At 43.5% G+C, this 25,093-nt stretch overlaps 1 protein-coding gene across 1 annotated transcript; it reads right to left on the bottom strand.

Moving 5' to 3' along the window:
* Positions 1-359: 359 nt before the first annotated feature.
* On the bottom strand, positions 360-24,064 carry LOC123021341 (inner centromere protein-like). Its single transcript, XM_044426041.1, is given in 18 exon segments — positions 360-696; positions 1,446-1,602; positions 6,133-6,237; positions 6,978-7,059; positions 7,596-7,693; positions 8,623-8,721; positions 10,049-10,165; positions 10,368-10,481; positions 10,697-10,708; positions 11,930-12,040; positions 12,127-12,262; positions 13,572-13,662; positions 14,143-14,251; positions 17,403-17,527; positions 19,585-20,306; positions 22,542-22,655; positions 23,228-23,368; positions 23,985-24,064. Coding segments are annotated over 17 exon segments (2,544 nt in total). The 5' UTR covers positions 23,365-23,368; positions 23,985-24,064; the 3' UTR covers positions 360-481.
* Between the last annotated feature and the right edge of the window lie 1,029 nt (positions 24,065-25,093).

Below are 25,093 nucleotides of genomic sequence, written 5' to 3' on the forward strand. Positions count from 1 at the left end.
GCAGAACAACACAGGGCATACAAGGCACCATCGTATTGACTTCTTCAGTCCTCTAAGCAGCAAGGGGATTATTTACTTGCTTAGTTAGGCTAAACTATTGGCTGTTAATATTTCTCCCATTGCTCCCTGACTCACAACATTTGGTAGAAGCATCTGCACTCGTGCACAGCGAGCTAACTCCAGTTAAGAGAGAGTCTGATAATACCAGAAATCCAACAACATGCTCCAAATTTTGCATGGAAATTCAGCAACATTTCTACTGCTCTTACACTTTCTTCTCTTTTCATAAACTAATCAGTTCAGGGAATTATAGAACACCTTGGGCCAAAATTACCTTAGCCATTAAAAAAAAGATCATGAAATTTTCAACATTTAAACCTTTATTGCACAATATATGACAAATTAAAATGGTTTACACATGCATCTTGGAGAGTTTTGGCAGGCAAAAACAGGTGACAACAATGAGCGTTTCTATACAGCCTCAGTGTTTTTTCATGCTATTGGAAGCACGCAAAGCTGTTTTGGTACCAGGCTGAGGTGGTGACTGCCAGACAGCGGAGCTTGTGCGCTTGAAATACCTGGGTTTGCTTTTGTAGAAGATATTCTCTAGCTTAGGGCTCAGTATGAGTCCGAATAACTTGTTGATGTCCGGAGGGTTGTAGTACTGGTATGTGACAGCTTCGTTAAGCTGAAGGCCTGAGGAAACAAGCATTGCCAAATGTGAATATTCCTTCAAGCAGCAACAGGACTCCACTTTAAAGCACTTCTATGAAGGAGAGAATGTGAAGGCCAAGCTGTGAGCAGGCTCCAGTCAGAAATTTATTCAGTTGCAGCATTTAACAGATTGACACATCTCCCTGCCTACAATATCCTGTAATCACCAAATGGACTCCACCAGGCAGGCATCAAAGAACTTTCCAGCAGTCGAATGCTCATTCCAGTGAAAAAGGCACAGAAATTAAAGCAAATCTGCCAGATGACAAAAGGGGGGAAATGAAAAAGGGAAGTAATATAAAACAGAACAAATAAGGGCTCTTGAGTCGTCAGCCTAAGCATCACTAGTATCTCTTGCTTTCCATTTATCTTTCTCTACTGAGCATCCCAAGGGCTTGGATTTTGTTTTGGCTATCAGCATTCCAGAACATGGTATCAGCCTACAGATACAAGAATGCCCTGCCTCCTCAATGAATTCATTTTTTCTCCCTTCAGGAGACAGCAGTGATATATACTCTGCCCCAGTTAGGCTTCAGTTCATGTTGAACTGAATGCAGGTGCCAGAACCACTGTCAGGTTCTGCAATTTAACTGAAGTCCCAGGCACTTGCAATTTATATGTTAGGATGGACCAAGCAACACCTGGAAGTCTCAGGGGACCCTCACATAATTACAGGAGACCCCTACAATTCCACAGATGTTGCATTTCTGGCCTTAAAGACTCACACGCACCATTGGCCCACAAAGGGATGGGCTTGCGAGGCTGGCTTTCATCATCAGTAGAGTCATCGCTATTCAAATCCATTCCATAGTCATTGAGGTTGACTTTGAGGGATGTGGCATCTTTCAAATCTTGGGAGCTCCTATGTTTGGGGCTGTCAACAGACTTCTGAAACATGGATAAGATAGAATAGATAAGTGCAGCAATTTGTCAATAACGAGTCTTTGAGGCAACACAGCTTCTATTTCCAGATTTTAAACCTGCTTAAAAATTTAAACCAGGAAAGCCTTTGTCTCCTTGTCTTGCAAGTACCAAAAACTTACACTATGGCTGTGAATTCCAGGATCATTACTGACCATAGAAATCTTCTAAGCTCCATACTAGGAGTATTTAATATGAAAGATAGATACTCAAGTGAACTTGTCATTTGTTTCCAGGCATACAAAAGCACAACAGAAAATATAAAACCACAGTCTGAAAAATAAACAGGTGACAAAGTCACAGAAACTAAATGAATCAGCTATGCAAATTGAAGTGAGAGGACCAGAGTTGATCGAAGAGGCTTTTCTATCTTTGAGGCAGCTTCAAAAATGAGTAAAAGATGAAATGCTGCAAAAGCAGCCCAATTACATCATGTACCAAAACCAAGCTTGTGCCAACATGCTGCCACTTAAAGATACTGTAAAGTAGAGGACTTGAGAGACACCTCAGAATATCTGTATATATTGTGCTCACCCATACATATTGTATCTTAAGTAGCTGAAATTTATTTGATTTTTATCCCACCCCATTAGCCATAAGGCTGTCTAGGTGGGTTACAAAAAGGAAATACAATCAGATGAAATATATAACAACACTAATAGCACAATATTAAAATCTAACAGCAAAACAAGTAAAGATCATGCAAATGTTACACTTTACAGAAACCCCATTAACATAAAAGGAACAGCAGCAATCTATAATCAGATGAAAATTTTAAAAGCATTCTAACAGTTAAAATACAGAGAAAATTATAAAAAAGTCTTTGCCTGGCACAGAAAAGAATACAAAGAGGTCTTAAGTGAGCCAGAGTCTCCCTAGGACAATGCTGAGCTGCATCTTTGCTGGCTGCTGGTCACCAGTCCTTTGTCTGCATGTGAAAAGGAACCTCTCCCTTGTGCTAATGAACTGTGCCAGCTTCCATAGACTGGGTTTGCATGACCACAGGGGGGAAATGAGCCACGGTGCCTTATTTCCCTCCCTATGCATGCCAACTGTGAACTGCCTAACTAGTCTACTCATCCTTGCCAGGTGCAGGTTGTTGTGACTTCTGAACCCAGCAACATGGGTGGCTGGGGTGGTTAATAAGCCACCCTGAAACCCAAAGCTTGTTCTAGGGAATCCAGCTTATTTGTGAACCATGCCAGCTGGGTTCAGACATTCATGCTGACCTATACTGGACAAGGGCAACTATGCTAATTAGGCTGCTGAGGACCAGTACATACAGGAAGGGGAAAGAAGCTTCCACAGTTTATTTTCCCTCTGAGACTGCAAGGTTATGCGGGGTTTGCACAAAGTGCCATGGCAGGGCTGCATGCTTAAGACTCTGTTTTCATTATTCAAGCTGCAACTGATATCAGTTGTTGACCATTCACCGGTTATCATAATAGTTAGGTTAGATGTACAGACTTCCCCAATCTTGCTTTTAAATAAAGAACAAGCTGCAGAACACAGGCAGACAAGTTCTAATGATGCACTTAAGTAGCTGCCCTAAGTAGCTGCCCTGTACTTTTCATGCTGCAAGCATTCAGGAAGCAGAAGGATGCTAATTTGAATAAACATGTTTACTGGAGACAGCAGAATGCAATAGAATGATTCACTTCAGCTTGTTCTTAAGTCATTAGACTTCTAGTTGTTTACACAAGACAACCAGAAACATGTCTGGCTTTTAGAACTCTAGCAAGAGTTTGCAAGAAACGTTTGTCCACCCAGTCAGTATCATACATCTAATCGATTTGTGTTGGAGAAAAAGCCTTGTAAAGCATATGCAACATATATCCTGAAAACCCATGTTCCATAACAACTGAACAGCCGTTCCACCTCCTGAACACCTGATGCCAGCCCTTTGAACAGGTAGGTAGGCACTTACCTGTTATTTAAGGTAGATACTGACAACACTAGTGGTTTTGCATGCAGCCTGCCAAACAAACCTCCTGAACTTATGCAAGTGTTAGCACAAAAATGGCAACTACTTATGCTACAACTCTGCAGAACTATTGGGTACTGTACACCAGATGTGTGTTAATCAAGCTGTTGAATTTTTCTCTTTGTAACAGTAAAGCTTAAGAACAAATGAAACAAACATTGTTTCAGCAATGAATTTCCCTATTTTATAGCTGAACTGGTTATGGGCCATAGGCTGGCCCCAGATTTATTCCTCACATATCCTATTCATTCCATCCTGTATCAGTATCAGCAGTAATTCTCTCAATTCAAGTATCCTATTTCTTCTTCCTTTGCATTAATTGAGTGGAACAATCTGGAGTAGAGATCACATCCAAATAATTCTCATTTTCAGTGCACGTCTGTTCACCAAGCTGGATCTTGGTTAATTATTTCACTAACAGGGCTTCGTAAATGTCTTCCCCCAGGAAGCAGTCTAATAGATGGAAAGAAAGATTTTTATTCTCTAGCTGACTCTAACTTAGCTGTTCGATCTGTAGCTTTCCATTTTATCCCCAAGAGTAGAGGCATGCCAAGAATTAGCTTGATCAGTTTACAAATATAGACATTTGCAAATGTTTAGGTGCTATGCTGGACAACAGAAAAATAAAAATCCTGCCACAACAACAAGAATTAAACCACCAAGAAACCTGAAGCCAGAATCAAATCCAATTGCCATGTACGTGCTCCTTTACATCTGCACATGTTGGAATGTGTCAGAAGGGCCTGTGTATGAGTGCTTGTGGTATCATGCATACATTACAGCTCTATTTACAGAGAATGCTTCCTTGGATCAGAAACACACTCCCGCCAGATATACCTCAAATTCTGGCACATTAGTACTCCTTCTACATTCAGGGAGACTTAGATGTTGTGATGGGCCTTCCAAAGAGATCTGCACACACACCACAGTATTGCCATTGCAGGAAGTCCTGTGCCACTTCTGAACTGGCGCTAATGTGCAACGTGGTAGAGCAATAATGGGCATTTCTAGTGCCTGTTTCTCGTTCAGCAAACAGAGTGCTTTTGTGAGCTGGATCTAAGAACCTAAGAGCCATGCTGGATCTGACCAAAAAACCTAAAAATTCCAGGGTGGTGTAGCAGCCATGGGGTATCTATTAGCAAGACATGAGTGCGACAGCACCCTTCGCATCACCTGTCATTCAGGCCCAGATTCGTGAGATAATATATAGTTATCATGATTAGTAGCGCCTGATGACCTTACCTGCAGCTGTCATGCTGAATGCTTGCAAGGCACACAGATACTGTGCAACAGCCCACCCCAATTTCTGCTAAACTAAATAGAACAGCAAAACCAATGGGGGGGGGGGGGACAGAGCAAGGGAAATTCCAAAGGGACAGGTGAACTGCTCTGTTGCAGCAAGGATTTCTGCAACACCTTAAGGAATAACATTTTTATTATGGCATTAGATTTTGTACAATACGGTCCCTGGAAGTACTGTGCATGTGGTACTAGTACATACATGTTATTCTCTACATGTTCATACCCAGTGCAAATATGGCAGGGTCTCCCTCCAATACAGTAGCACCGCATTTCAACCATCAGATTCTTCTGCCCTCTTGTGATCATTCCCCAGTACTGCAACTGGTGATAATTCCCCAGGACTGATCACACCACAAACAACTGCAGGAGATCCCCCGCTGCATCCCCACAGAGGATTTAAGTAAGGAACCCCTGCTGTCTTGGATGCATTGCCTCCTTCCAGTAAGAAGTGCCTGCAGTCTCGGGGAGTGCTTGCTGCAGAATCTGGGTCACCGAACCCACTCAAGGTCCTATGTCAGCTCTTGCCAAACAGAGAGGAGCCGGGACATGTCTTGGGGGAAGGGAAATAAAAGGGTTCTTTAAGGAAGGCATCCTGCAGATTGTCTGCCCATGGTCTGCAATAACCTCAGTGCACGGCCACTGGCATTTTGAGGGGTACAGCAGACTGCAACTGCCTACACCAGGGACGTCGGGTTGGGGACCAAATCCCATTCTGGAGAAGCTCTTGGGAACCCACATGCCCATGCTGGGTATGGCTGAAGCAGAGGGTAAAAGGTAAAAGGGTGGAGGCACTAAAAAAACCCCCAGCATATTTTAGCATAAAAGCAGGAAAACTACCACGTGACTGATGGCTGGGGAAACAGGGCCGCTTGGGGCATCTCTGCACCTTGATCCACACTGTAACTGACAGGTATGCAAAATCCCAGAAGCATAATCACGATTTAGTAAGCACTGCCCTATTCCTGAGCACTGACTCTTGCAAGCAAAAGGGTGGGCTGGAGGGCAGATTACTGGAATGTGCAGGCCTGCTGGCAGCAGAGAGAGAGAAGATACTTGAATGAAAAAACCAAGTGCAGGCATTGTGATAAGTGTACATGCCAGGGGACATTACATCACGTTCCTATTCTCAGCCTGAATATTTGACTACAGGCTGCAATATCCTGATTAAATTCTCATCTTTCTGGAGAAGACTGAAAACTCCTACCACTCACCTGGGCAGTGATGTTCAGCCATTTACTCACAGCAGGAACTTCTTCCACATGTACAGCTTGCTTTTTCTTCTGTGGCTGTTCCGCAAGGTTAGGATTTTGTCCCTCCTATTAGCAAGACCAGTTTTAGCCAAGCATTCTTACAATGTTCCTTGATTTCACCCAGCTAAGCATGATAGTCTCTGCACCCAAATGCAACAAGAGTGATCTTTTAAGGAGATAAGAGTCCATGGTGTTGAACGTATTTGGGGAATAAAGTTGAGCAGAACAGACAGCTCCTGTAAAGCTCCAATGGGTGAGTCACCCCACTGACACAAAAGCCAACAGCCTCCCCGAATTCAGAGCGTCCCCTTAGACCTCCATTACGGAGTGCTACCATTGAGTTTTCAAATGCTTTCTTGTTATCAAGCTCAAAAAATGCACAGACACAGAAATCCAGTATTAACCTCTCACTCTGCTGTCACAATTGCCGTTTGTGCACTAAGAAGGTATAATTGTGACCACCACCTTTCTTCTGGTTACATTTCCATTTTGCTTAAGTAGGACAGAGACAACCATAATTTCACAGTGTAACAAAGAAACTGGTAATGCCAACTTGTGGTTTGGGGTTGAGATTGTACTCAGTACAGTGGAAACAATTTCTCATAGGGACAAATGTACAGTGAACAACCCTCTGCCTCCATCCTTAAAAACCCAGGGTGGTACCTGACACACAAACCTTGCTTGTGCACTTACCGCCAGTAGTACAGGAGATAAACGCATGACTTTGAGAAGAATTTGGATACATATTTGCTAGCAAGTTTGTCCAGCCTAACTTCAATTCTGGACTTTCCAGTTCCTTATCCTACCTTCAGATTTTCCTCTTCTTCCGTAAGAGCTGCCAGCTCCAGAGGTTTCATCAGTCTCTCTTTATCTTGCTGTCCGTGGTGCCTAAAAAGAGAAAGAATAGTCAAAGAACACATATAGTGCAATTCTGTGCATATGTGCTAGGAAGTCCCACTGTATCAACGCAGTTTACTGTAGCACATCTCCATGTACCAAGTGTGTTTCAGATTACAGAGCCAGTGTGGGGTGGTGATTAGAATGCTGTGCTGGAGACTTAGAAGACCTTGGCTGTAGTCTCCACTCAGCCATAAAGCAACTGAGTGACTTTGGGCCAGTCGTAGACTATTAGCCTGACCTAACTGGCAGGGTTGTTGTTGAGATGAAAGGGAGCTACATACGCGAGCTACCCTGGGCTTCTCACAAGGGGAAGAAAGACGGGACATAAATGCAATGTAGCAGAAAGCATCATCATCATGTAGCTTTCCCCAGTGACAACACAATGTAATGCAGAAATTACGTATGATTTTAGCATTAGTGATTTGACTCATTTTTTGGTTTTGGAAGCTGGACTTTTGTATCTCTCACAATTCTCCAGACTCTGGACATTTAAACTGGAGTAAGTGAGGAAGCAAAGCCCTTACCCTTTCCCCTGGTGTGCACTCTTGTGCTCTAACATTTTCTTAATTTCCCCAACTGTCTTCCATCTTTCTGGCTGCTCCTGGAGCTTTGGCTCTTCTTCCTGAAAAAAAGGGTGAAGCAATGCCCTCCATAAAAAGCAAGGAATTGTGGGAGATGCCAAGAGCCTGCAGTGCAGTGCAAAGTGACAAATCTATTCTACCATGTTTTAGCTGTTCCTTATGTACAGTTATGGTCAGGTATCCCAGATGTGTACATAATGGGTGTTTGTTGTCCATTTGCATATCATATAGGACTAAATTCAAAGGGATCAGTGTGAGAACAATGTTGGTCACCAGTGTCAAGTATATGCAGGTTTTAAATAATTTTTGAGGAGATCAATTATATAAATGACAAGACTTCTTAAAGTAGTATAGTTTTTATAAGAAGCAAAAGGGGCAGTAGTTCAGACAATATTTTCAGATCTCATCATGATGGGAAATGAAGTCAGGACCAGAGTTTGTGGTTCTTCTAACATTCCCTCAAGATGCACAGAAAGTAATTCCTGGACTGGGAGATCCCACGTTTATCTCTGAGCAGCAAAAAATGGCAGCCATCTTGGCCATACCCTTCCTAGGAAATAATGTGCAAAGGCACTTTGGTGGATTAAGAAAAGCTACCTGGTTTGCATGCGATGGCAACTGGATCCAAAGCAAAAGTGATGATGGGGCACCTCACTTGCTCCCATGTGGCCTCAATAGCCAAGAGGTTGTTATGTGCTATGAATTCAGAATTCTTCAATATTCTACCACTTCTTCTGAAATGCCCTTGCTACTGGAAAGGATTGAGCCAGCAACTATTTAACATGTAACTCTTATTTCCAGGGAGATCTGCAAGTTTGATTCATCAATTAAAAGCAAAAGTGGTTTCAGAATTATAATCAAAGGTTACTTAGGAGGTTGACTATTTCCATCCACAAAGTACAGAAAGTTTCCCAGATAATTCCACTTTATTATGTATGGCTTTTTACTGGAATTTAAATAGAGTGCTTACCACCTGAAGAAGTTTCTGTTTTCTGGCATATGCTTCCCCCATTTTCTTAATTGACATTTTTTTCTTGGTCTTTTCCTCTGCCATTTTCTCTTCTCGCACCTGCCCAAAAGACCTCTTAAATTCTACTTGTCCAGTTCCAGGCCTCAGTCTAGGAAGCCTTACCAACCATTATTCGAAAGGTTAAACACCTGGGCTGGGAGGTGGGGAAAAGGTGATGTGGAATCTCTGCATTTCAGATCTAGGTCCAACCACTTGGCATCTCACAATGCCTCTTAATATGCACTTTTGGCAATTCCTCCAGTAAGGAGAAGCTCTCTATGATTTTACAGTCCAAAACTCAGCAGCAACTCCTCATCAAGTTCAATTATTCACCAAACCCACTCAGATTTTAGTATCAAGAGGATATGCATGTCCCAAGCTTTCCAAAAAACCAGACATGTCTACTAAGGAATGACTGTGCATAAGCCCATATCACTGTACACAAGGTGGGCAAAAGTAAGCGATGAACATCTGGGAGAGTTCAACAGCTCAGGTTAAGGCAGACAGAGTGGTTCTCCAGATGTTGGTGGGCTACAGCTGCCATCAGCCCTGGCCAGCAAAGCCAATGGTGAGGGAACTGCAGTCCAAAGCAGGCAGAGAACCCTTTGTAAGGGTACCTTCTCCTCTTTTGCAGCTTTTGATGCCCTCTCAGAAAGCACAAATGGGCAAGAAAGAGGGCCATGAGCAAAATTACAAGAGGACAAGTGCTCCTGTCATGGCATGTTGCTACTTGTTCCTTCTCTCCAGAGTAGAGATCCTCCTTCCATCAGCATATTTAAGTTTCTCTTTCGCCTTCTTGCCCACCCTTTCCATTCCAGGTAGACTGAAAAGGAACAGGGGAGGAGAAGAGAAATTATGCTCATCAAAAAGCCACAGGATAGCTGCAGGAAACATGCTCTGAAAGCATCATGCTGGACACAGTAGCTGCCAGTCGGGGAATTAAGGGAAGCCCTTAAAAGGTTACATATATCCAAAGGCCTGGATCAAGAGACTTCTGCTTGTGTAAGACAAGCATTTCTGTTTGCACCAGGCAGCTCTGCCAAACTCTTCCAATTTCCACTGCAGCCTCTTGAGCCACCTCTCCCAAAGCTGCTCCTGAATGTTGTTGGGCCACCTGAAATGGATGAAGGGGGTGCCGGGGACTATAGTGTAGTGGGTAGGAAGGGCCAGGACATTTCAGTCTGAGCATGGAATGCCCCTCTATCTTCTCTGGGTCAGCCCCCCAAAATCTCACGGTTTGATGGAGTTTGGGAATTTATAGTCTACAAAAAAAGGAAAAACCACATGTCTGAGTGTCGGACACTCCACACCAAGAGGAATCCATGTTCTGCTCATTATCATGAAAAAAATTAAGTTGCCAAGGTAGGAAAGTGGGGCCATTTCTTACCTTCTCACTCCTTTCCTCTTGCTGGGAGAACTTCTGTCCTAGTCGCTTCTTCTTCTCTTCCTCCATCTGCTCCACCCGTTCCCTTGCTTGCAGTGCCTTTCTTAGCCGCTCTTCACGCTTTCTGTGGAATATACAGGTGCCACTTGTCTTATTTTCCATACAAGTGGAACATACTTGCAGTGCTACCAGGCATGTACATTGATGGCCCTGCCATCTTTGTAAACCTGCACCAACAATAGCTGCATCAGTCTACCTCATTTTAATTAAACCCTGTCCTTCATAGGATAATCCCAATCTAGATGTGGATACAAACAGTGACTTGCAGTTTTATCTCTTCCAACCGTCGTCTCTTTTCTTCCTCCACTTTCTGTTTCCTCTGCTGTTCTGCTTCTTGTTTTTTCCTCAGACTCTCCAGGCGCTGTCGCTCTTTTTCCTAAGAGGTACAGGAAGTTTAGGATTGCACTCAGGCTGCCACAACCACTGATTTCCCCTCAACTTTGCTGCCAAGTGATAGAAGGCAGGCAGTACGTAGAGGAAACCCCAGAGCCCCTCCAGCAGACCCAGACACAGTTGCAGCAAATTTGGGGTGGTTGAACAATTCACTGCACAAGTTCCACAGCCCACAAAATAAGAAAAAGAGTTACTTACAACAAACTCCCCCTTTGTAGGACAAACATGGAAAGGAATAAGAGATTAGTCAGTTTCCAGGCCTCTCCAAGGTTTATTTACTAAACTCTACAGCGATTTAATAGCAGTTTTCTTCCTCTGCAAAGCACAGGGGAGTGAGAAAGTGCCACATGCCACCAGTGCCTGAGCAAATAGCTTCTTTCTTCTACAAGCAGAAGAGTAAAGAGCAGCAAGCGAATGACTGCCTTAATGCTGTTCAGTATCCCTGGTCCCATGGCAGACATGGGCCTAAATGTTAAAAACCTGATGGGTTTCACCTGATTTTACACCTGTGATTCAGCTATGCTTCAGATAAGAGGACCATTTAGGCAGGATGAAGAATTTTCTGCTAGCTGATTCTGATCTCCATTTTCCAACTAGTTTCCTTCCAAGCAGTAAGGCAGACAGGGAGAGTGGGCTGCATTTACAAGAAGAGCAACCTTACCCCCATTCCCACCTTGCCATTTTATGAAGCTTTGCAAAATTACAAGGTTAATCTGGATCTGCGACTGACTTGCGTATTGGACTAGGTGAACTAATAGCCTGGCTTACCTTGAGCGTGGCCATCAGTTCAGCTAGACCAATGCTGCCTACTCCAGCTGCCAGCAGGGTCTCAAGCAGAGGAGTCAGAGCCCTGCTGCACAAAAATATTTGAACTAGAGATACCAAGGAGGGAACCCAGAACTAGGGATGGGACAAACCCTTTCAGAATCCATCCCTCTGGTATCTGCAGACTTCCTTTCGTGGTCCGCCTGGTCCTGCGATGTGAGCTGAGCCAGGAGGAAGCCCCGGTTTGCAACCAACAAACTTCCCTGCCTGGAGCAGCTGCAGGATGCTGAAAAGGGTGCTGCAGGCAGGCACACCAGGTGCCTTTCCTGTTGACCAACCTTCTTTCCCACTGGCTGCTGCCGGCAGCAGTGGCGGCCCATGTAGGGGGAAAGCAGCGCTGCTTGCACAGCATGTTGGGCTCAAGTCCAGGCGAGTGCCTTGCGAATGGGGATGGCTGCCCCCACAAATATATTCCTCACACATCCATCCTAGAACCCAAAGAGAGGGCCCAGAACTCACGGCAAGCAAAGTACGTGCTCTACCACAGGATTACGGCTGCTCTGCTCACTGTCCAGCAGACTTTGAATCCTTCAGGTAGAGAACCATTCCTGGCATGTTTGTTTCTATTGTTCCTAAGCACACATGTTGTGGGGGAACTCTCCTTACCTTGGCTGCAGGTTTAGTGGGAGTGTTACGTTTGGGACCTGGAGAGGCAGGGGATTTGAGTAGCTGATTCTTCTGCATGGACTGAAAGAAATTTCTGAAGGGCCGCATGATCTGTCAGAAAAGAAGAGAGATTCTTAGTGCCTGGAGCATGGATGAACACAGAAAAGCACACTGTGTTGCTCTTAGCATTTACTTACCTTGGAAGAGGAAGACAATACCGTTTTTGTAGGAGAGAATGTAGTTTTGTGAGTTTTGTTACTAGAAGTGGAGTTTTCATCTTGCGTTTCTGGGGCAGAAGGCAGCTTACTGAGTGCTTGCTTATAACTTTGGTTCCTAAGGGCAAGCAGAAAGCATATACATAGTAAACCCAGCTCCACTAATTATCCTTGCTGCTAGAGATCTTAAGGTTCCAACTATTCAACCTAAATGAAAGGGTGGGCTGCTAGTCCTTTAGAACAGCGGTTTTCAAACTGTCTGCCCCCAGAGCTCACTTGAGAGAGCTAAAATTGACTGAGGCCCCCAGACACAAAAAGCTGACCTGTGGAAGCATAGTTTGGTGTAACCATGTGCCAAATGGTGGTACCATTTTATATTGATATCGGATCTATCTTTCAACTGTACTAATTTATTTTATTATTATTACATTTCTGTACTGCTCATAGCCAAAGCTCTCTGGTCAGTTTACAACAATAATCATAGAATCAATCACTCAGGTCACCCATCCAGATTCTAACCAGGTCCAACCCTGCTTAACTTCCAAAATTAGACAGGATCAGGCACTTCAGGCTATATGGAAGCTTTGTTTCTCACATCCATTTCCCTGAACCAAGGAGTTCCATAATCTAGTGTTCCTCAAGTACAAACACTGGCTGTGCAGGTATCATCGCTCAACTATCCCCATTTTGGGAAGAATGTGCTTATCCAGAGGCTCCAGGTCTGAGGTTAAAACATGATGCCCATGAATACTAATGTGACCAACAGACACCTCTCTTGACACCCTCCAGGCTTCCTGCCTCTCCTGATTTTATTTCATAAGATCGTGGGAATTATAGGCCAAAGCATCTTCGAGCCACAAGTTATCCATCCTTGTATGCCTAGGTGTTCCTTTTGAGCTTTTTCTTTTCCTATGTGGGTTCCTTCCATTCTGAATGATAAAGCGAAAGCCTGCATAATATCTCTAAACCCAAACCGCACTGCCTTCTTTTTTATTCATCATGTTGATTTTGCTCATCCCACCTGTAGGCTATTCTGCCTATGCAACCAGATCAGTTTTGGCTCTCTGCCTTCCCTGCTCAGGTCTTTCATCCATGCACTCTCAGGATGTCATGTGTGTCATGCTTTCATTTAGGGAGATGTTTGTTAGCCTTTTAATTAAGCCTACTCACCTTAATACAAACATTCTGTACCAACTTGTCTGCCAGAATAAAGATAAGGAAGGCCTTGGCAGTTATAGGCAGACTATAAATACATGTATAAAAAAATAAATAAGCCTTCCTAAGCTGTGCTGTACACCAAGTCCCTAAACACAAGAGAAATCTTTTTAGTAATGCACTGATTGGAAACAGATGTGTATTAAACCAAACCTAAAAAGTAAGGAGGCCCACTCTAGATTCTCTTTTCCCAAGAAATAAAGAAATCATACCGACTATTTTTTGACTGTTCATGGGGAGTGGTCTTCTGGGCTGAGTCTTCAGGATCACTACTGTGGGAGTCAGGTTTAGTTTCAAGTCTCTCTGCAGAGAAGGTAGAGTTAGTTCCATGAGACAAATGTGAAGTAACAGAGGTTTTGTAGCATCATAAAACCCCATATCCCAGATGATAACTAAGCCTAAGTGAAAAATATACCACAGACACACCCTGTATTCCAGGTATTGCTGAATTTTTGAAAGCATCTTTCCATTGGAATGGCAAGATACCAGAATTCTAGCATGTCTAGCACCAGGATTTGATGCAAATTTTGGACTAATTCACTAAACTCTCTCCATAGAACCAGCAGTTTAACTTACTACAAACAAAACACCAGACAATTCTTTTATTCAAAACTGAGGAACAAGAGCCAAATAAATAAAATTTCTAACGAAAAAAATCGTGACTTGAGTATGAGTTAAAATCCATAATAATGACAAGGACTGATGACAATGTCTGAGTGGGCTTTGTCTGTTTCATAAAAGTCTTTGCTGCCTGTACAGCTTTAATTGTATTAAATTATTTACCTTTACTGCACACTTCTCCTTGTTCCATCTGAAGTTGATCTGGACTTTGGACAGCACAGCTATCAGTCAGATTAGGTGCACCCAAAGTAGAAGGCATTTTTTGTAGCGTCTGCAGGAAAAAATAATGTTTTAGCATAGTTACAGTGGCACCTTAGGTATATTAAGGCTTGGTGCATGGCTAACTTTTACTAGTTAGAGGAAGTGCATTTGACAGCTCCTTCCAAAAGCTTACTAAGAGATTCTAAACACTCAAGAATCATAACTCATGTCCACCCTAAGTACCTTGGAGAAAAATGAGGTCTAAATGACCTTAGCATTTTTGAATTTTGAGACTCCTACATTAAGATGGCTGCAAGCTTCAAGACGCTACCTGGATAGAAAAACTTGAAGCAATTAGTACCCATCTAAGAAAACAAATGCAAGAACAGTTACAATTCATCTACTGAAATATTTGCTATGGCTTTGCATGTAAGTGACTCACTTATAATATGTGGTCCGACCCACTTGAATGCTAAAATGAGCATTTCTCATTGAAAAGCAAGTGCCATAAGTGGTCTCCAATTTACTTATGTACGGAGTAACAATATATAACTTAGTGATGGAATCCAGCCACACCCTTGGGACTAGATGAATCCCCAAAACAGGAGTCTCAGGCTCACATTATACAAACAAAAGATCAAATGCTGGTGAGAGCCTATGCATTTTCAGACAGATAAAGTCCTATAACTCACAGCATTCCTCAGCCAGCCATTCTGTCTAAATACACATACAGTACGTAGAACTGCAGCCTAAAGTTGGACTGTAATGCTGTCATGGACTGGTGTTTTCCTGTGAATGTGCCTTCATGCATTCATGTCAGCTGATGGGACTGCATATTCAAATACTCCCCTATCAGGGCTAAGGATTCAGGCTAGCCATATAAACTGGCTCTCACATGGAGGCACAGCTTGCTTTGAAAAAGGCATTTTGCTTTATGCCAGCATTCAGTAGGGCCTGGACAACCCTGAACTGCAATAAAAAGGATTCTACAGAGGCAGTGAATGGCTTTTCTTTGCCACCCTCACTGCTCATGAATACACGTGACCCAGTGGGCACACCTGGATGAGTGAGTGGGGGTGGGGGCAGGCAGCCTTCCCCAGCTGTGCCCACTGGGGTGCTTGATTCAGCATCAGGCAAAACTTGAGGGCTAGAGGGAGGCAGCTGCTGTGGTCAATAGGAATCTGGGTGGCAGGGTTCTGTGCCAGAACGTGACACGGTTGCCAACTGTCTGGGCTGTGCTCCCTAACCTGGCCATTCTTCTAGGGCCGTCTTAACAACATTATGGGCCCCAGGCAAAGCAGTGTGCTATGGCCCTGTGACAACTACTCACAGGAATACAAATGTAAAAATGAAGGGTTAACATACACAGATTAGTATGGAGCCCACGGGCAAGTGCCCATCAGGCCCACGCATTAAGACGGCCCTGCATTCTTCATCCCAATGACATCACTACCTGTACCCACATTAACTGGGGCCTCCGACCCCATATCCAGTCTCCCAGGCACATGACTGGATATTAAGACAAACACAAAGGCACCAAAGTTAATTGATCCAACATCAGAGAGCTGGTCTCATGTGCCTACCCAAAGCGACTCCATTGGCATTCCAGCCACCACTTTGGGTGCTAGAAGATAGGAGCTGCCCCGAAAAATGGATATCACTGGCTCAGTTTGGCCGTCAGCCTTGCAGAGGTTTTTTTTTTGCTTTCATTTGGCTCTGCTAATGCTGGTGGTTGCTTTCAGTAGCTGCGCAGGGCTGCCAAGGATGGAGCATTTTAGAGGGCATCTGTTCATAGGGATGCCCTATGCTGGAGATGACTTGACAGCATGTGACAACAATGATGGTGGTTATAGACTGAATTACTTGCATTAGCTAAGGCAGACACTGCCGGTTCTGATGCAAAATGGCTGATGGGTCACCTTGACATAGTCCTAAAGCCCCTGCAATGGGTTACTTTTACAAGACAGATCCAACACAAAAGACAAAGACAAGCAGAAAAGGAGGTGTCAAACAGAACTACTTCCCAAACAACACACCCAAATCATGCAAAGAAGCAGAGTTGAACCCAGATCCAAGAGCCCCGTATCCCATGCCTGGTCCCTTCTCTGCCCATAAGACCCTGTGCAAGTCCATGCAGCTGACCAGATTGGTTTCAATGGGCTTTGGCACATCTAGCTCTGCACAGGTCCAGGTTAAATTCAATATTTAATGCGAAGAATCTATCACCAGTGATCGTTACATGGCAAGTAACTGGTAAAATAGAGCCAAGTGATAAATTCTTAGAAGTGCTGAGGGATCTTGAACAGAATTCAAGCAGCTGCAAGGCAGCCAGCAGGCTGTTCACCAAGTGTAACCCAGTGGAAACCTCAGCCAGAGCTTACCTCACCAGATTCAGCACTCTGTGCCAACAAAGGCCTAAAGAGAGGCATTTGACAAACTGTTACCCATCCAAACCAAGACCAAAGCAACAGCCTTACAATCTGATTAAGGTCTTTAGGCACTTCAGAAGTGCAATTTATAGGCTAGCCAAAGCAACTGAGGAAATATAGCAAAGCTGATAAAAGAGCATCATGTTGTTGTTGTCGTCGTCGTCATCATGACATTTACATTCTTCTCTTATGAGGAACCCAAGGTGGCTTTCACAGTCCATCTCAGTTCCAGTTTGGCCTCATAACTACTCTCTGCGAGGTAGATTATGCTAAGAGTTAGTGACCCCCCCAAAGTCACCCAGTGGCTGAGTGGAGACTAAAACCTGGGTCCCCAGTCTAACATGCTGACCGCCATGCCACAGTGACTCTATTACACCCTCAGCACTAAACGTGCTGTTGTTTATGCTGCACAGGGAATAACTTTACACTGGTGGTTTTGACAGCATAACTTTAAACTGGAGGTTTTGAGCCTTTCTCAGAATAAGGACCTACACTCCATTTTGGTGGTGGTCTACAAACCACAGCTTCAAATGAAGTTTTGAACAATGTCCTCCCCAGCTCTGAGCTAATTTGGAAAACTGCATCTTCCATTAAAAGGATATATGTTCAGACTCTCAACTGAATTTTGTGAACAATTTTGTGCAATGGTAATTTTATTAGCTATCTGATGAAAAGACAGGATACAAGCTAAATAAGAGGGTAACAAGCTGCAAATTCAAAGCTCAGCTGATAACACAATCCTATGCATGTTGATGTATGAGTCAGTCCAACTATATTTGTAGTGGGGCTTACCACTGCGTAAACATGCACAAAGCTGCAGCCAGAAAGAACGTTTGGGATTTCTGTATATTTCGTAGAGCTTGCTCACCCTAATTTGCTGGTTTCATCATCCATAAATACTTCAACGGAACTATGGCCTGGAGAATGAAAGTTAAAGCAAAGCATCAGTTGAACAGATAGCACTACATACCAGGAATGTGATGCAGCTGTTGTCAAAAATTGTATTTGCATGCAGAGTTCTCAGTTCTTTAACAAAGCATGATGTACCTTCAGTGGTGACAGTAAGAGGTGTACATCTCCCTATCCCCTATTACTGTCTGCCACTAGTGGGGCAGAGAATGCACCACACCTGCACGTATTACTACACATTGTGTGTTCCCTAGGCTTTTAATGGTAGCTCGTGTAACTTCACGCCACAAGGTGGCAGTGGAAAAGAGAACATGATGTGAGAAAGCCGTATCTGACAGCAGCTCTCAGTAAACTTTAGGGTAGATGTCATTTGAAACATCCAGCTGAATCCTAAATGTCTACCAAAACAAAGCAGCAATTTCTGGGTAGTTAAGCAACTCAATACTCCAACTTCATATGATGTGAATCCCATATGATTTCCAGTTCAAAGATATTTGCATTTAGTCTAGCATTTTAAGTATCCACCTGTAAATGCAATCACATAAGCTAAATCATGAGGCAATCATGAGACCCTCTGAACTTTTCCACACATTCACTTCAACTTATCTAGCCCCCGATCATTTGGATTTCCTTTTGATCAGTGGCTATACTTTTTTGCACACACCATCTCTGCTTCATAATTGCCTTAGTTTATAGGTCTCAGAACTTGCCTACAATGTCAAGCCAGGGTTTCAATTGATTTATTGTTCAAGCAGCTGACTTGCTGAATATACATCTAGAAATTTGCTGTACCTATATGTAGGTTTTGAGATGCAGTGCTTTAAAGCCATGCAAAAACTCTTGCTATCAGCTAATTTCCATACAGAACTATGTTGTTACTGAAAGTCCAAGTTTGGTCATGATGGCTGCTATGCACAGGCAGGGCTGGTCTTTCACTCTGGTACCTTTGTTCAGCCAGTTTGGCACAAAAGGCAGATTTCCTTTCTTATTGGTGACAATTTTCAGTATGCCGACTCCTGTAATTGTTTAAGTCTGCAGTACAAGCAAGCAAGCCAAACTCGTGCTGCTTCAATATGATGGTGATATATAATTTTCCAGGAAGGAAATTTTTAAAAAGAGATCTGTGACAGGTACAAACCCCATTTACTTGATATGGAACACAAGCCACCAAAACTTACTATATCAAGCTTTCTGACACAGGAAATACACTGGTCGATAAAGTCAAGGTTTTATTTTTAACTTGGCAGCAGGTAGACAGTTTGATATAAGGCAGCAACCCTTTCAAATAGAGGATTTGAGCTGCAGTAGGGAGAGGTCCACCTGTCCTTTACATTTGCTGATGATGTGTTGCTCCTTGGCTTGAAGAGTTACCTGCTACCTGTCATTTCTGTGAAAAATATTCAACAATACCCCACACAAATTATTTGGGAAGCAAGTACTAGGTACCCAAAATTCATAGTATTCTTCTTTTAAGAATTAATTTATTTCAGCCAGGTAAGAGTAAGCGGTCCAGTTCATGAGCTCACCTAGTTGTTAAAGTTTCCATGCTGCCATGGCCCACCCGCCCCCATTCCAGTTATAACCAGCAGAACACCTTTTCACTACCAACTATCAATCTAAGCCTTAAACACACTTAGGAGTGAGTTCTGTTTCAGTCACTGGAACTTATCCTGTACTAATTACACAGAATCACCAAATTCCATCGAATCTGCACCAGCTATAAACTCATTTTCTACTTTTCTTCAACAAGCACTTTCACTGTGCAAGAAGCAGCTACAGTTTACAGTTGGTTTTATCGTAGTGGCAGGCAGCTGGGCAAATGCGAGCGGGGAGTTGCCACTATAAAAAGGAGTAGTGTTCTTGTCAGGACAGTTTCTGGTCTACATAAAAAAAGCAGACAGTAAACAAGGGATATTTATCAGCCATTAACTAATTGAAATTCAATTCGAAACAGCACACTGCCAATGCCTACTTCTTTCCCACATGTCACAAACTAAGATTATAAACTGACAGCCTAGAGGACTTGTCTCAGTACCTAGGACAGTACTCAGTTGCTTTTACTTACAGCTAACTCGACTAGAAGCAGATGAGGAGTCATGAGCCGCTTTCTTCCTCGCAATTGTCCTGCTGATGGATTTGCGAATGGCACTCTTCCTCTTGTTGGACAATGAGTACTTCTCCACAAGTGATATACTCCTGTTCCTAGGGGGTCTATTTGAACGGCGACAGCCTGATTGGGAACCTACAGAGATTCTAATGCTGTCCTTTAATTCTTCTGAGACCCAATCCTCTGGCACCAAATTATTATCTAATTCTTGTGTAGGAATCTCTTCTCCTTGACATGTAGGCATCCCATTTAGCAGTGCTTTTGGAGTGGAAGTACGCATTACTCTGGAGGCACTCCAGTCTTTTACTGTCTTTGCTGGATCAAGGGTGTCTGAGAGAATCACTGGAGAACCATTTGCTACACCTGCCATCTCTGTAGCCCCAGGTCCATCAAGCAAATGGCCACCTGAACACATAGGGACAGTTTCAGGGCCCGCAAGCACCCCCTCATTCCTCTTTCCTTTTATTTCAGTTTCTTGGCTACAGTCAGTTCCAAGTGCTTCTTCTCCTCTTGGGGTTATAACTGTGTTGTTCTGTGTTTCTGAAGGTTCCTTAGCAGAGCTCATCATGAGATCAGCTGTAGTTACTGCTATTCCCATATCAAAGTTCTTCAGTCCCTCTTTGCTTGCAGAAAATCTCTGAAAAGATGCTGTCTTTACACTACTTCTTCTTCTAGATAGTCTAAAAGGAGCAAACAACGAATCATCTCATTCTCTCAGATCATTTCACCTCAAGCCACCAGGTGGTATCAGAGTCTGCAAAAATGTTCCAGTGAGCTATTTCCTAAAGCTCACTTCCAATGCAGTCACACCAATTGTTTATTTTCTCTAAAAGTTTCTCTGTAGCATATTTAGTGGCATTTTCAGTGCCTGGCACTGGGTATGGCCACGTTTTGTGTCCACCATATGAATAGTCAAGTGAGCATTCACCTGCATGTGTGCTGGTTGCAACATGGTAGAATGAGCGTGCTAATTTGGGAGCAAGCCAAATTGGACAAAGTGGAAATTACAAGTAAACATGCATAAGATTGGGCTGCTTGCACTTAAATAAGTGCCTCGATCCTCTTGGATGAACTGAATGGACCCTATCCAACGCAACACTACCACTGTAATGTGAGTTACAGTATCCTGTGCTAGAATAAATAACTTCCGGAGCTGTGTCAGTACCCCTTGCTGTTGCTATGGGTGTTCCTGGGAAATCTGTCAGACCAGCAAGTACTATTTAAGCCAACCAAGGTTTTCATTTTAAGTGTATAATCCACTGCATAAACTCTACTTATGACATCAGCACTGAACACTCCCAGTTGGGTAGATATAGAAATATATATATGCACAAATAAGTTCCTAATAAGAATACTAACCCACAAGTTAACAGACATTTGCACTGTGAGATTTAATCCTATCTCTCACCTGCTGAACTAGCCAAGTTCCCTATCGTTGGGTTCCTCTTTGGTTGCAAGTGTATATCAATCCGGAAACCAGGACAGAAAGACATTTAGCAAAAGTGAACCACTTGCACTCGGAAATAAATTGCCAAAATATTGTCAACGGCCTCCAGTTTTGTCCATACAACCAAAACACAAACTATGCATTGCTTGCCTCTATTATGAGTTTCCTGATGTCTGCTCAGCAGTAACAGGGGATTCAGACAATAGCTGGATGGAGCTTATACTGAACCTACAGATCTGACAGCCCTTGAAATAATGGTTTGCACAGGCTAAGCAGCACTGTTACAGGCATAATTTTTCATAGTCAATGTTAACAGTGTTGAATTGTTGGGAACTACCCAGAGAGTTTTTGCTGTTGGGCAGTAGAGAAATGAAGTAGCAACCAGAAAGATTAAAAATGTGTAGGGATGAACATTTACAAACTGATCCATCATAGGTGGGCATATATTCACTGAAATCAAAGAAATCCGGTATCTCTCTTTATGGGATTAAACCCTTATAGCTGTCATTGTTGCTGTGTAATACAAACTCTTTGAATAGCTGGAGATATGGGAGAAATGTTAAATATATTAAAAATATCAGTTTTTACACCCTCCCTTGACCAGCGTGTCTTGCACATTTTGCCAGGCACAGAATATAGTGCAGCAAGCTTAGTTTCTTTCCAGTTCTGATCTTCTTTTTTGCCCAAGTATAAATCATATACTTCCAGCATAGGGCCACAAGGTTGGAGGCTGGTTTGCAGGGGATGCCGTATGAGGCAAGACTGAGGGAATTGGGTCTCTTCAGCCTGGAGGAGACTCAGAGGGGATTTGTTGGTGACATACAGGCATGTGAGGGGATGTCACATGGAGGTGGGTAGAGATCTGTTCTCCCCTGCAGAGGAAGGCAGGACGCACTCCAACGAAGCAAAGCTCAGGGAGCCAAGGTTCCATTTGGATGCCAGGAAGCATTTCCTGACAGTAAGGACCCCGAGGGTGTGGAATGGGCTTCCACGGGAGGTCGTTGAGGCATCACTGGTGAAGGTGTTCAAAGACAGGTTGCACATGCACATGGTGGGCATGTTGTGAGCAGAGCCGGCTGGAGCCGGGGATCAGACTAGATGACCTGGGAGGCCCCTTCTGACTCATTCTGTTTCTGTGTTTCTATATGCAGCGATCTATAATTTAAACAACAGAAGGGTTTTTGCTGTGGTGTGGTGGCAGGCAAGCACAAGCAGCAGGAAGACAGAATATACTGGCAAAACCTGGAGGCAGTAACATGCCAACATTCAGTGCTGAGCAAGCACCACACCCACACACACCTGGAATATTACTGCCTCTCACTATATGGGGACACACACACAGTTGTTGGGAAGCTTTGAAAGTAAGTCACTGTATAGGAAAATCTAGAGATATATATACGACTGTGACCTTTGCTTGCAATTCAACTGAACCAGAATACAAAACTTAAATATTAGTAGGCAGCTCTACCTTTTTCGCATTTGTTCCTTATTTTCATCCTTAAAAGACAAGGATCGCTTCTTCTTTCGACACCTCTTCTGAGAAGGTGTTTTGGGTATCAGCTCAGGCTCAGCACTGAAGTTACTGCTCCAAAAAAAAAAAAAAAAAAAAAAATCCCTCCAAAAATTGTAATTGAAAAAACCCAGTAACAACTTGATCATCCAAGACAGTTTACATAGCCCCCCCTCCACTCCATTTTATCTTTACAACAACAATCCTGTGAAGTAGGTTAGGCTGAGAGTGCGGAGTGCGTGCCAGGCCTTGAGTCACCAGACTGAGCTTCCTGATCAAGCGGGGATCAGAACCAGGATCTCCTGGGTCCCCAGTCCAGCATTCTAACCACTGCACTGGCTCAAACCAATAAACCCTCCCAGATGTAGACAATCCCGAACGTCTCAATGTGTGTCAGCAGCAGGGGAATTGCACGGCTCACAGGCAGCCTTGGATTCTTCCCCAGAAGAAGAGGACAGCAACTGTGCCCTTTGCTACTCTCTGAGCAAACTGATTTCCAATGTTTTTGGTATGTTGCTCTTTGTTACAGGAAGATGAGCTGCAAACAAGATACATTACAGCACTAGCAGTTGATCAGAGGGAATTTATCAGTTTTGAATAGCTCCAAAGGATGCAAGGAACCCCTTTCCAAAGTCTAGGCCTACCTACTAAACATCTTCAGGGCCTCCTCCTCAATTTCCCGCAGCCACACCAAGCATTTATGTTCAGCATTGAAGAGGAATTCTGAGAACTTTTGGTTACAGACATCAAAAAGGTGAGCAGGGCCCCTTGCCTCTGCCATATTGCTGATTGAAACAGAAAAGAGAAAATAAGTTGATCATTTAATTCTACATTTGATTACAGATATACTTCCCCATCAATACATCAAATAGACACCAGATCAGTTTTCTTATCAACCTGCATACTTGCAAAGTCTACAACTATAGCTGTACAAGCAGACTAACACAACCATGCCCCCCTCCCCCACAACAACGACAGGCATTCACAAACGTGCAGCCTTGGGCAAGTTACAGAAAACAAAACAGGCCATGATCTTTGGCAAGGGAGACCAGGAAGCACATGCTCCCACGAGTTTCACTGCAAGTGGGGGGTGATCACAATTTCCAAGCTTTTAGAGAAAGCTGGGGCTTTTCTGCTTAGATGAGAGAAGAAGTAGCAGGGCTAACTCCTTTCTCCCTCACCAAACAAGAACCTCAGGACAACAGTTTTCAAGGTCTCCTATTAACTGAAACCCAGGAAACGAATTTTTCCCCTCCTCTCTCAGTAGCCCAAAGGAGGCAAATTCCAGACCAGTTTCACCAAACTTTTCCCCACGGCAAAAAACACACCTAAAACTGGATTCCTCAGTCCTTCCACCCCAAACGCCTGTTCAGACTATTAAAATACAAACACGCAACGTGCCTCGTTCCCAAGTGTGCGGACAGGCGCGCTCTGGAGTTCCAAACCAACACCCGCCTCAGTCCTTCAGCAGCTGCGCCGCATGGCAGCTAACACCTGTGTGGGCGGGACATACGCATACGCGACGCTGATTGGCTCCAGCGTTGTAAGTTGCAGCTTAGAGGCGGTGCTATAGTCGCGCCCTGGCGATGTGTAAGAGGCAGAAAGGGAAAGCGCTGCTTGAATTTACCGGGTTCATTTCAGACACTTGGAAATTTTTTCTCCTTTGGATCGTTCCTTTGTTTACTAGCCCTGTACCGTTCAATAGTCAAAGCTGCCTGGATGGTTCACAACAATTCATTTAAAAAATCCTAAAGCTACAATACAATAAAAATCACTTCAAAATACGTAATTTAAAACTGTTTAAGCAGCTCAAGCAATGTTTTTCAATATAACTAGAAGGGCATTAAAGACTTCCCATATGCTTCAAATTATTTTTGATGTCATGTTCTCTCTCTCTCTCTCTCTCTCTCGTCCTTATAAGCAGAATAAAAGCAACAACAGCACTGGGGGAGGGACAATGAAGGAAAAATTCAGGATATTATGGCAGCCGTGGAGGCAGCATCTTTTATCCGAAGAAAGGAGTTCATGATAAGCTTCTGTTGCTCCTGGGAAACATTCCAGATAGTACATCCTTGCCCAACCTGGTGCCCTCCAGATGTTTTGGACTTTAATTCCCTTCAGTTCCATCTAGCATGGACAATGGTCAGGAGTTGGGTTATTACTCTAACATTTCTGGAGGGCACCAGGTTGGGCAAGGCTGATATAGTGCCAGCCCCCAGAGGGTAGGCAGGCAGACATCAATCACGTTGATCATTCTCAGCAAGTTCTATTCCTTCCCTGCCTAGAAGTGATGTATTGGAATTTGATTATTGGGTGGTATAAAAATGAAATAAGTTGAGAGGGGATGGGGGGAGGCAGAAAGGTTCGAAATGCAGTGGCCACAAGGTCGGTAGTTCTTACACCATCTGACCTAATGAAGGGTTCTGGTGAATAGACATTGTGCACATTTTTGTGAAATCTTGCTCAGTCCTAATATTGTCCAAATGTGGATTCTTGCCCATTACACACCA

Source organism: Varanus komodoensis, unplaced genomic scaffold (genome assembly GCF_004798865.1).
Source record: "Varanus komodoensis strain SLA01 unplaced genomic scaffold, ASM479886v1 scaffold16, whole genome shotgun sequence".
In the NCBI taxonomy this organism is placed as follows: domain Eukaryota; kingdom Metazoa; phylum Chordata; class Lepidosauria; order Squamata; family Varanidae; genus Varanus; species Varanus komodoensis.